An 11,876-nucleotide genomic window follows, 5' to 3' on the forward strand; every position below is an offset into this window, starting at 1 on the left:
CTTTTTTACGCTGAGAGCATATTTTGATATAGTTGCCCCTGATAACGCATTTATGTGCCTCCCAGATGGTTAGGGGAGTATCTGGAGTGTTATTAGTCTCAAAGTATTGAGTCAGAGCTTGCCTGGCTTGTTCCTTGTCCGCCAGGTCCGCCAGGTCGAGCAATAGGTTTTCATTTAACTTTCATTGCCGTTCTGCGGGTTTATGTAGGGGGGACTGGATTTGTACTGTAATAGGGGCGTGGTCAGAGTCTGTGATAAGCCCAATGCTAGCTCGTTGGAGTAGTGTTAGGGCCTCTTGTGCCATTAGGATGTGGTCAATTCGGCTGTAGCGTTGATGTACAGCCGAATAGAAGGTGTAATCTCTGCCCTCTGGGTTTGCCACCCTCCAGCAGTCTGCCAAGCCACACCAGGCTAAAGCCCTCCCTGTTGAGCATATGCAGTGACCTGGTATCGAGGTTTCTCCCCTAGATGTATCCAATCTAGAGTCTAAGGGAGTGTTTAGGTCACCAGCCACAATCAGAAGGCCGTCTCTGAAGTCGTTTAGTAAGGCTAGCGTCTTAGTTAGGAAGACGTGTTGGCGTCGGTTAGGTGAGTACAAGCAGGCAAATGTGTAGGTGGTCTGTGCAATTGTTCCTTTGATAAATATGTATCTACCCCCGGGGTCCAGCTTCTGCTCTGTGCAGACGAATGGGATTGTACTGGAGAGTAGGATTGCTACTCCGGCCTTCTTCCCATCTGGTGATTAGCATAAAATCCTGTGGGGTAACGCCTTTTTTTGTCACCCTCTGGTGTCCGGTCCCCTAGGGGTGAGTCACCTCGGTGGCCTCCGAGTGTATATACAACGGGAGTCCATTACTTGGGGTATGTGGTCCTTCTGGTCTGGGTCGTTCGATAATGTCGTGGCGAGTCCTTCCCTTGGCTCCCAGCTCACCTATAGTGTCGGTTTGTAGATCTATCCAAGCTTGGTTCCGCCCTGAAAACCCCACCCGCCTTTGTCGTCCCTCCCTGTCGTGGCCTGCGTGTGAGCTATCTGACTCGGGCCCCTAGTTTCACGCTAGCTTGTTACTGTTGCTATACATACTTTACAGCGCCTGAACAATTGTTTTCAAACATTAGAACCCATGTAACAATCATAAAAAAAAGTTGCGGAGCAAGGCCCCCACTCTCCCCCCCCAAGGAGCCCCCCGTAACCCCTCTTCGGTGGCACCATTTCGTGCCTGAAAAACCCTCGGCTGTCCAGAAGGTGCTGGAATCCGTGCTATCGGTTGGACCCCCCAGGCTAGAGCATGGGTAGTTAATCCTCACAGCGGTGGGTACAACCCTGGTATGGTGGCAGTCCCCCGGCCTCCACCCCCACTCCCCACCCACCCAAAGGTAGCTAGTGTTCCCGGGCCGTGGCAGCTGGGCGAGTCCTAGCATGGCATGTCCATGCAAAGTCTGTCCCATGAGGGTCCCCCCCCTGGGTGTGAGGCTCCGGCTAGGCCACCCCCTGCTAGTGTGGTTCAGAACCCCGAGTTACGGGCTTAGGTCAGGGAATCAAGTACATACCAAGGTGTGCCGTGGCTCGACCAGGTGCGTGGGGGTCCATGCCATCACGTGGTGTCCGACACCCACTGGTGCTTCCGACGGTTGGTGGCCAGGCCTTCAGAGACGTTGCGTGGTTTCATTCTGTATTGGCTGGGGGGGGCGTTGGTGAGGTGGCAGGTCAGCAGTTGGGGTAGCCGAATGGGAGATAGAGTGCCAGGTTCATAGGACTCCATTATTCTTCGTGGCTGTCCGGGCCACCCCGCCGGAATACGCTACCTGTGAGGCCCGTGCCCGGCCTGTCGCTGGCGGCTCGTGGATGCTGTGGTTGTCGCTCTAGGATCCAGTTGGATACCGTCACCGCGGGTAGACTAGTGGCTCGTATGAAGCGCGGTACATACGCAGGCCAGCGGATAATGTGTCAGGTAGAGCCCACCTTCACCTGCAGGCTGAAGGGAAAGCCCCATTTGTATGGGATCCTCCGCTCCCTGAGGATGGCGGTTACTGGACGCAGCACCCTCCTGGCCTCCAGCGTGAGCGCGGTGAGATCTTGGTAAAGCGAGACCTGTCCGTCTCTAAAGGCGATGTTCTGCTGATTTTGCGCCGCTCTCATGATGTCGTCTTTTAAGGCGTAAGAGAGCAAGCAGCAAATTACGTCTCTCTGTGGCCCCTCCGGGGACAAGGGTTGCAGCGCCCTATGGGCTCGTTCGATGACATAATCTTCTGGGGCTCTGTCTCCCAGAATATGGGTAAACAGGTCTGTCAGCGTTTCGTCTGCGTTTTCAGGTAGGCCCCTAATGCGGATATTGTTTCTCCGTCCGCGGTTGTCCAGATCTTCTGGTTGTCTCCTAAGATCTAGTAGGACATTGCCCTGTCTGGTGGTGGCAGTGTCAGTGGCTTGTTGGTGCTGCACAGTCTGGGCTCTGTCGGCTTCTAGGGCATCTACCCTTTGTTCAAGGGCTGTCAGATCTTTCCTCACCTCCATAACTTCTTCCCTGATTGTAGTCCTGATTTCTGCCAGCATCTCAGCTTTGTCTGCACGGGACAGCATATTGGCTGTGATCTTGGCCACATCTGAAGCAATTTGGGTGAGTGATTCTCCCCTGGGCGAGCCCTGCGTCTGGCTGTCACTGCTGCTAGCTCCTGGGGAGGCCGGCGCCATGTCTCGCGGTGTGTAAACAAAGCCGTCCATGGGGCCCGAGGTGCGACCCAGCGAACCGGCTTGCGAGGGACACAGCGTGTGGGGTCTCCTAGATTTACCCATCTCGTGTCAATTGGCGCTCGTTGATGGGTGCTAGTGTGAGCTGGGGCCGCGGAGCAGGCTGTTCAGGCCACGCCCCCCTTTAATCTTATTTTTGTTATATCTTTCCCAGTATCTTTTTACATAGTTTTTTACTTGGCGCAACCTTACTCTATTTACATTATAATTTAAAGGTCTAACTCCATGCCAATGTTATCTTGCCAAATGAATTCCTAGCTCCGACTGCTACCTAACAGAATAGCCATCAATGCAGCCGCAGCACAGTTCAATAAACTGGTTTAGATTTAGGTTCACTGATTAATGATAGAATATTGTTATAGTAACAACCCAAAATAACTTCAAGGTAGCAAATCTCTTGTTATTCAAGAAATGACTCACAGAAGGGATATTACTAGAAAAATAATACAGTGACAATGTACATCAATTTATGAATAAAAGAACATTTCAACTAATGATATTCACCCTGCCCCTTTTCTAAACAAGTGATATAATACAATGTGTCAAATGTGAATTTTAATTAAGATAAATGGGCAGGGATCCTATTGGCTCCCAAAATTATCGATCAATAAAAAAAAATAAAAAAAATAAAACTGGATAGGGCTTCAAAAATGGTATAAAAGCAACACATATAGTCAGAGCTGACAGATCCATAGCTGACATTAGTCCTGCTTGTATAAGCCAACTGGACAAGAAATCAAACATGTCTGGAGTCAAAGGTGGTGGTAGTGGAGGTGGAGGTGGTGGATGTGGTGGTGGTGGTGGTGGCGGAGGACAGCAACCTATTCAATGCAAGGATAGTGATGGTAAGCTGTAGCTAATGCCTTAATAATGGAATTATTTCAAAGTAAAGTTTGTTTTATTTGATTTTAAACATTATCGTGTTCATTATGCAATGTTCAGGGTGCAATGTTTTATTGAATTAAGAGAAATACTGAATGTAACCCTATAATTTTTCATGGTTTGTATCAAGGCTTGCAATGCTCCACAAACCTGAATACGAGCATCTCAGGAGTACATGTGTGCAAATGTGTTATGTCGGGAAAATAATGCTAAAAAGACCAGTGGTCCTACTTTGGTGTATATAGCATGCTAACCTTGTAAAGTTGGTTGAGGTCAAATAATGTAACACTTAAAAAAAATCTAATAACTTGGTATTTTGCTTTCCAGTTTAAAAGGTATTTAATTTTACAATTTAATTTTGAAGAATTATGATTAAAATAATTATAAACTAAAATATGCATTTTATTAAATTGCTTGATTGTGAATCAAAATTCTTCAGTGAACATGCTTTGTACAGACAAAATTGAAGATGTGACTGTTTATTTTTTGTTTAAAAAAATAACATTTATATGCAAAGTAAGTGAAAAAAAACACATGATTTTATTAAAAGATAATATATGTTGTTCTGTTGCAATAAGCATACACAATCAAATGAAAACAAAAAAAATACATGTAAGTCTATAAAAACAATATAACGTGTAGAATTTGCAGAGTTCTGTGCTGCATTCAGTCATTGTTTTTCCTTTGTTTTGTGTGACAGTTAACCCATGCTCCCAGCCATGCATAGACCCGATACCTGGCAACAAAGGCAACGGTATGCAAAAACATTAGTTTTATTACGATGTAACAGCTGTACTGTAATTGGAGAAAATGAATATAAGGGTAAAATTCTAGCTGGTTTAGTTATCATCGTTTATAATATGTCAATGGTGTAAACAGTGACAATTGTCTCTGCAAACTGTACAACAATAGGATGCAACAGGAGAATCTAGTTAACACTGTAGCTGCACAGAAAGTCGTGTTATAATAAGGTTGTTCTCAATAAAAAAAAAATGTCATCTATGGTTAATATCTCATCTTCAACATGCACAGTAGCATACACAGCTCGATCTGTACAGAGCTGTTGACGAGCAGCCAGTGGTAAACAGATTTACCGAGGGCTATGCACACTTATCAAGACATATTTGTACTGTAACCAGTAATATTCCTTGAAAAAAACTGATGTAAGATTTGCCAGGCAACTGTACTTACTGTATGTGGACATTCATAAACTATCAGCAATTAATAACTGTGCCATCCTGACTGTGATTTAATTAGTCACTACTGATGAGGACTGAACAGACATGACGAAACAGCATTGGTTACATATCGATGTGTTTGCTGTTGATTGTTACTGTATACTTTGTCAGTATAGTTATAATACGATATATTCCTTGCATTCATTGACTTTATCTACTACAGTTAGAAAAAAAAATTAAGGACGGCTTGCTATATATTTTCAGGTAAAACTATCTGTTGCATGCAACTTTGAGAAAGTATTTTTTTTAAGTGAATGCAACTTCTAATGGATCAATCTGTACAACCTTTACCAAACAAAAGTAAGAAATCAAATAATCAAATAAGTAAGAAATCAAAATGTACTGTTTTTGTTTTAGATGGGTCTGGTTCTTGTGTACAAACTCAGGGCAGCGGAGGTTATGGAGTCAGTGGAGGTTACGGCGGTCAAGGTGGTCAGATTCAAGGTGGAGGAGGCACGAAGAAGTGAAGATCCAAAATGAAAATACATGAACCAAGCAAGCATATGGACACACACTACATTGCTAATTATTTTCTGTGACTCTGTTTTAATTGTATTCTGATAGCTACTTACTGCAAAACAGAAGTAACTGGTCCGATTTTAAAGAAATAAATTAATTTAAGCATAAACGTTTAGTCTCCGTGTATATTTTACTACATTCAAAATTTGAGGCAGTGAATCTTGACCAAAAACAGCACGTGACAATAAGAAGCAGAAGTCTAACAGTTGTGGTGTGAAATTACTGGTTGGGCTCAAAGAGTACTTTTAGTACAGAAAGTAATTTTTTATTAAAATTGATGAATGGTAAAAAAGACTCAATATATAACATAGTTACATAGACAATTACTTTTATCATTGATACAGTACTACAAAGAATACGCTTACCAATCACACGCGTAACAGTATAGAGTTAAAAACACCATAGATGGACCATATGATGGGTTGATTCTCACACCCAATTTTTAGCTCAGGGGGGGTTTGGCCACTCAAAGTTATTGAGCAGCAAATTATCAAGCAAACTATTCTATTTGTATCACTTTATTCTCTATGTTTTTGCTGCACTATTTATATGAAGAGACATCCATGAAAAGGGCACAATAATTCAGCCACACACAGAATCACACAGAATTTTGAGGGTGACTTGGGTAAAAGTTCCACATCAGTCCTGAGAAAGTGATTGATGACTAACCCCTTTGTATGTAGGATACTGCGATCTGTAATTAAGCTCTTAGTACAGATTAACAATCATGTTGTTACAACCTGGTTTTGCTGGTATGTTTGCAGAGGCACCTGGAAACCATCAATAAACAGAGCCTGGACTATTTATTAACCCCTTAAGGAGCGGCCTGTTTTTGCGATGTTGTACGTTAAGGACCAGAGCAGTTTTAACACTTTTGTGGTGTTTGTGTTTAGCTGTAATTTTCCGCTCTCTCATTTACGGTTCCCATACAAGTTATATATTGTTTTTTTTTCAGGACAAGAAGGGCTTTCTTTACATACCAGTATTTATATTATGTCATATATTGTATTTAAAAAAAATAATAAAATATGGTGAAAAATGGAAAAAAACATGTTTTTGGACTTTTACTTGAAAAATCTTTTACTTATCTCAAAAGCTAATGAAAAAAACTGCTAAATAGATTCAAAATTTTGTCCCGAGTTTAAAAACACTCAGTGTTTACATGCTTTATTGCTTTTTTTTTTTTGCAAGTTATAGGCCTATAAATACAAGTAGGAAATTGCGGTTTCAATATATATATATTTTAAATGTATCAATAGTGACATTGTAACACCGTTATCTGTCATAAATCCCCGAATCACACCTCACATGTACATATTTTTCTAAAGTAGACAACCCAGGGTATTCAAAATGGGGTATGTCCAGTCTTTTTTAGTAGCCACCTAGTCACAAACACTGGCCAAAGTTAGCATTTATATTTGTTTGTGTGTTAAAAATGCAAAAAACGCTAACTTTGGCCAGTGTTTGTGACTAAGTGGCTACTAAAAAAGGCTGAACATACCCCATATGCAATACCTTGGGTTGTCTTCTTTTGCAAATGGTATGGCATCATGGGTCTAATTCTCATTCCTTGGCTACCATACGCTCTCAAAGGGAACCTAACCAATCTGACAAATTTCAATAAAAAAAGTAAAATCAAGCCTTATATTTGACCCTGTAACTTTCACAAACACCATAAAACCTGTACATGGGGGGTACTGTTATACTCAGGAGACTTCGCTGAACACAATTATTAGTGTATCAGAACAGTAAAATGTATCACAGCAATAATATCCTCAGTGAAAGTGCTGTTTGTGTGTGAAAAATGCAAAAAACTTCACTTTCGATGACAATATCATCGCTGTGATATATTTTACTGTTTTGAAACACTAATATTTGTGTTCAGCGAAGTCTCCCGAGTAAAACAGTACCCCCATGTACAGGTTTTAGGGTGTCATAGAAAGTTACAGGGTTAAACACAGTGCTAGCAAATTAAATTATCTCGACTTTCGGTCTGGGTTGGCAGGCAGGTCCTTCAAATTGCAATCATTAAAATTACTTAATTAGGTCAAAATATTACATAAATACGTACGTAGAATTTTAATATATATACATATTTATATATTTGACGTCTACGTGTATATTTATGAAATTATTTATGTAATTATGTATATGGACATATGTATATTTTATATTATTTTTATTTATTTATTTATACATAGATATATATATCATTACATTCTAAGTGTATTTTGATATAAATATATATATATATATATATATCAATATCAAAATACTGTTGGAATAAAATTGCATATATATATATAATTTTTTTTAATTATTAAAAATTATTATTTTTATTTTATTAACATATTATTTGTATTTTATAATAATATATATACCATATATAGTAATTATATATATTGTATATATTCGTGTGTAATTTAAATATAAGTGTATTTTTATATTAATATACGTATATTTAAATATAAAAATACACTTAGTATGACATTATATATATGATACATATACATATATTATATATAGATATAATACATGTATATATATCATATATATATATACATATTATTATTTTTTTACACTGATTGCTTTATTTTGTAACTTTATTTTTTATTTTCCACTTGCAGGGAAACTGCCTGTCAGCACAGACAGCCCCCCTGCAGGCAGACACATGGACACCTATTGCGGTCATGTGATCGAGTGATCACGTGGCCGTGGGGTCTTGATCTGCCGAGGGGAGACTGCCCGGGCAGACAGGCAGTCCAGTCCCCCCCTGACCGGGAGGAGCGCTGATCGCCGCCGAGGGACCTACGGCGATCAGATAATTAGCCTCAGACCGTTATGACGGTTCAGGACCGTCATCGGTCCCCAAGGGGATTTTTCCGATGACGGTCCTGAACCGTCATCGGCCCTTAAGGGGTTAAAAGGCACATTGAACAGCAGTTATCATAACAGATGGAATGAACACTGCATATCTAATAAACTTTCCAACATGGTCGTCTGAGGAAATGTAAACATTATGATTGAACAATTGGGTGATCAATACACACTTACATAGTAATCTCGGTTGAAAAAAGACTCAAGTCTGTCGACTTTTAAAACCTATTTTTTTATACTATTGATCCAAAAGGAGGCAAGAATAAATAAACAATGTAAAGCCATGGCCAATTATGTCATAAAAAGGAAAAAGCTAATCTTTCTGGACTCCATAATGGCAACCTACATACATGTTAATTATAGTCTTGAAGATGCTGACTGGTCGCATGCTACTGAGGCTCCTGCTGAATCCACACTAAAATCATCAGAAACCATGGACCTACCACAGGCAATCGTGAGCAGGGATCCATTAATGTGCACAGGAGATGGTGGACGCCACTGCAGACTCCGAGATCGGGAGTTTTGGGGCCTTTGCGGTGCGAAACTTTGGAGCCTGCGGCTTACTTGGGTGAGACGCGGGGCAGACAGCCGCTGCCCTGCCGACAAGCCTGGCTATCCCACCAAAACCCTGTGTCACCTCTAGCGGGCCTCGTTCCCCCCCCCCCTTGGACTGGGGGGTCATCCCGGTCCCCACTGGTGGGCACCGATTCTCCCCAACACCCCCACCCGCGGGGAATGCACGACATCAGGGGCCCTGCCTGGCGATCTCGAGGCCCACACCGGGCGAGACTCTGCCAATCACCCAACACTCACAGGCATCCCAGCAAAAGAAAGCATTTCATACTAGAGGTCACTCCTCCAACCGCAGCCCAACGCCTGGATTGACCACACTTACCGGGAAATCCGTTGCCGGCCTTTCGTGGAACCGGAACCGAGGGCACAGATGGTTGACTCATACAGAGCACGGGGCTGGCAGCGTGGCACACACCAGACCCACCCCAATAGCTGGACGCAACTACTGCCCCACACGGATCGGAGACATGGGAACAACATGTCCGGCGGACCTTGCACACCTGACAACTTGCCAACGGGGAGCGGAGAGACTCTCCCAAAGAAACCCAGTGGAGCCTTTCAGTTTGTTTATGTTTTTTTTTTAGTTCGAAAGCTTATTATTTCCTTTACCTCACTTTAAGCAAGACCGTATTAATGCTATGCGATACGGGCTCGGCGCTGCCTTCAGTGAACCTTAACAGTTATGCTATGCACCATGTGGACATATAATGACTGCCTGATCATCAGATGCAATGCTATACATACTCATATCGTATTAGTTATGATATAGTACAGCTTGAACAGTGTAGCATCTTAAAGTTTTTATCAGTGTTATCATTGTTCCACTTATATTATTTTGCAAATGTTAGACAGTAAGTGAATGTATCTGCCAATATACGACCTGTATACACTGCAGCATGCTACAGCAGCGCAAGCCCCTTGCAGTTAAACCGAGCGCCAGACTTAGAACCCGGCTACCATATAAGGATAGCTTACCTGCTTATAGTCGCATGTTATGCCATGCAACCTAATTTTCAACTAATGTAGCGCCACCAAGCGCCAAAATCTACACTATGCTTAACTACGGCTATGAGCTTACACCTGATGTCACTACAGAAAACGTACGGTTAGCCAAACCAATATCTAGGCTGTATACTCTTGACCCCTCATTAATTGTATGTTTTGAACTGTAACTCTTACCCCGACGTATCCTCACACGATTTAACTTGATTATATAATGAGTGCACAGAGCATGTAACCTGAAGCGATTAAGCTATAATTGTTCTATAACCTGGTTGATGAGCCAGCTCTAAGTTCAGATGCATACTTTGCAATTGTTCATGTTAACGATTTCCTGTCATGGTACTAGAAGGTCTGTAATTCTTTGTCTAGCAAAGTAATCTATGCACACATACTTGTCTTATATAGCGGGTCAATTTTGCATGAAAAATAACAAAACTTGTGCTGTTTTAACTGCATGCCATAGCAACTTGATGTTCAAAATACGCCTACAGTAGCTGTTGTGGCACTGCAAGAATTCATGTAACCTGTTTTCACATGCACAAACAAAAAAAAATAAAAAAATTATAGTCTTGAATATTTCATTTTTTTCCAAAAAATCATTGAGGTTTTAAAAAATATATATACAGAATTTGATATGACATCCTTTTAGGGAGAGGATTCCACATCTTTATTGCCCTTACTGTAAAGAACCCTTTACTCAGCTGTAAGTCAAAAACACTTTCCTTTCAGTCTCAATGGATGACTTCTTGACTGTTGTATATTCACGCTAAAGAGCAGGCTAGAACTTAGCATTTTGGACTGACCCTATACAGTATATGTAAAGTATTTGTATAGAATCAAGTAATGGCACATGCATGCAGGTGGCCATGTCTATGTACATATGCTTCCTATGTGCAAAGAAAAATATTTTCTGTTAGAATATGCTCCCACCTCCCCATGGATCAGAGGAGAAATGTGTAGTGGACAACATGTGTAAAATAAGGCATTGCACCAAAGGGACTGAAGTTTCATAAAAATCAAAACTTCCACTGGGATGACCATGAATTTATTTCAGTTTAAAATATAAAAAATATAAAGATTTTAGTTTTTGTCCAATTCCAATGGTAAATAACATCATAGAGAAGAGAAGAATATCCTAAAGAATTTAAATGCACACAAATGGTACAATTCATAATCAATCAAATGCATTATCTGCATAGAAGGCTTTATGGAATTATCTAAGAAGACAATGAGCTATTTCACCAAAGGTTCTACAGAACTGCAATACTGTATGATGTACGTTTACCATTTATAGTTGACATTTTCAAATGATGAAAGTAAAGAAAGAAAGGAGTACATATTATGGGAGCAAGCTAGATCCTACACTACATGCCAGGCCTTACACAGTTCTTTTCCAGCCTTAAGGGTCAAAAACTGACACTCAGTGAGACCGATCCTCAATAAAAATCCCCCTTCCATTCACACACCTGTTCTGCTAATTAGCAGAAAACCACATTCACATTCACGGACACTATTAACAAATAGCCACTTAATTTACATATATTGATAATACACACAAATACTATTTTACCTTTGCAAATTCCCACACACCAACAATGCACATAAATTCACTCCTGCTTTTATATACACGCCGTACACACTCAGACGTACCCAAGCATTCACACATAGTAACACCATACACCATACACCATACACCATACAAATGCACATATGCATCTACACAGGCAATATATGTATTCATAAATGCATGTGTTTACACTGATTTGTCAAATACAAATGTACCTTATACACAAGCATGGACTGTTATTTAAAAAGTTATATGCAACATTTGTTTTAAGCAAGGACATGCCTTCAAGGAGCTCTGATTATGATAATTCTATAACTGTACATTTTAAAAGATCAAATTAAAATTTTTACATTTTATTGTACCATTTTGTTAGCTGTTGTATAATTATTTATGCTAGAGTTAATAAAAAATCTCAAACTTTTCTGATAACAAATGTAAACATTTAAACATATGAACCTTGTTACAAGTTATTGTA

The 11,876-nt window shown here is 40.7% G+C and overlaps 1 protein-coding gene across 1 annotated transcript; it reads left to right on the top strand.

The window, feature by feature from the left end:
• The first annotated feature begins 3,431 nt into the window (after positions 1-3,431).
• Positions 3,432-5,491, top strand: LOC134575438 (loricrin-like). Its single transcript, XM_063434734.1, has 3 exons — positions 3,432-3,588; positions 4,326-4,379; positions 5,221-5,491. The coding sequence occupies exons 1-3, from the start codon at positions 3,486-3,488 to the stop codon at positions 5,328-5,330; spliced, it is 267 nt and encodes an 88-aa protein (XP_063290804.1). The 5' UTR covers positions 3,432-3,485; the 3' UTR covers positions 5,331-5,491.
• The last annotated feature ends 6,385 nt before the right edge of the window (positions 5,492-11,876 follow it).

The sequence above is a fragment of the Pelobates fuscus genome, chromosome 10 (genome assembly GCF_036172605.1).
Source record: "Pelobates fuscus isolate aPelFus1 chromosome 10, aPelFus1.pri, whole genome shotgun sequence".
NCBI classification, from domain to species: domain Eukaryota; kingdom Metazoa; phylum Chordata; class Amphibia; order Anura; family Pelobatidae; genus Pelobates; species Pelobates fuscus.

Bases quoted from the DNA above. Each gene is read 5' to 3' on its own strand.
- LOC134575438 (XM_063434734.1), top strand. From the start codon at position 3,486: ATGTCTGGAGTCAAAGGTGGTGGTAGTGGAGGTGGAGGTGGTGGATGT. The intron at 3,589-4,325 runs GTAAGCTGTAGC...TTTGTGTGACAG, and splicing joins TCAATGCAAGGATAGTGATG to TTAACCCATGCTCCCAGCCA. The intron at 4,380-5,220 runs GTATGCAAAAAC...TTTTTGTTTTAG, and splicing joins ACCTGGCAACAAAGGCAACG to ATGGGTCTGGTTCTTGTGTA.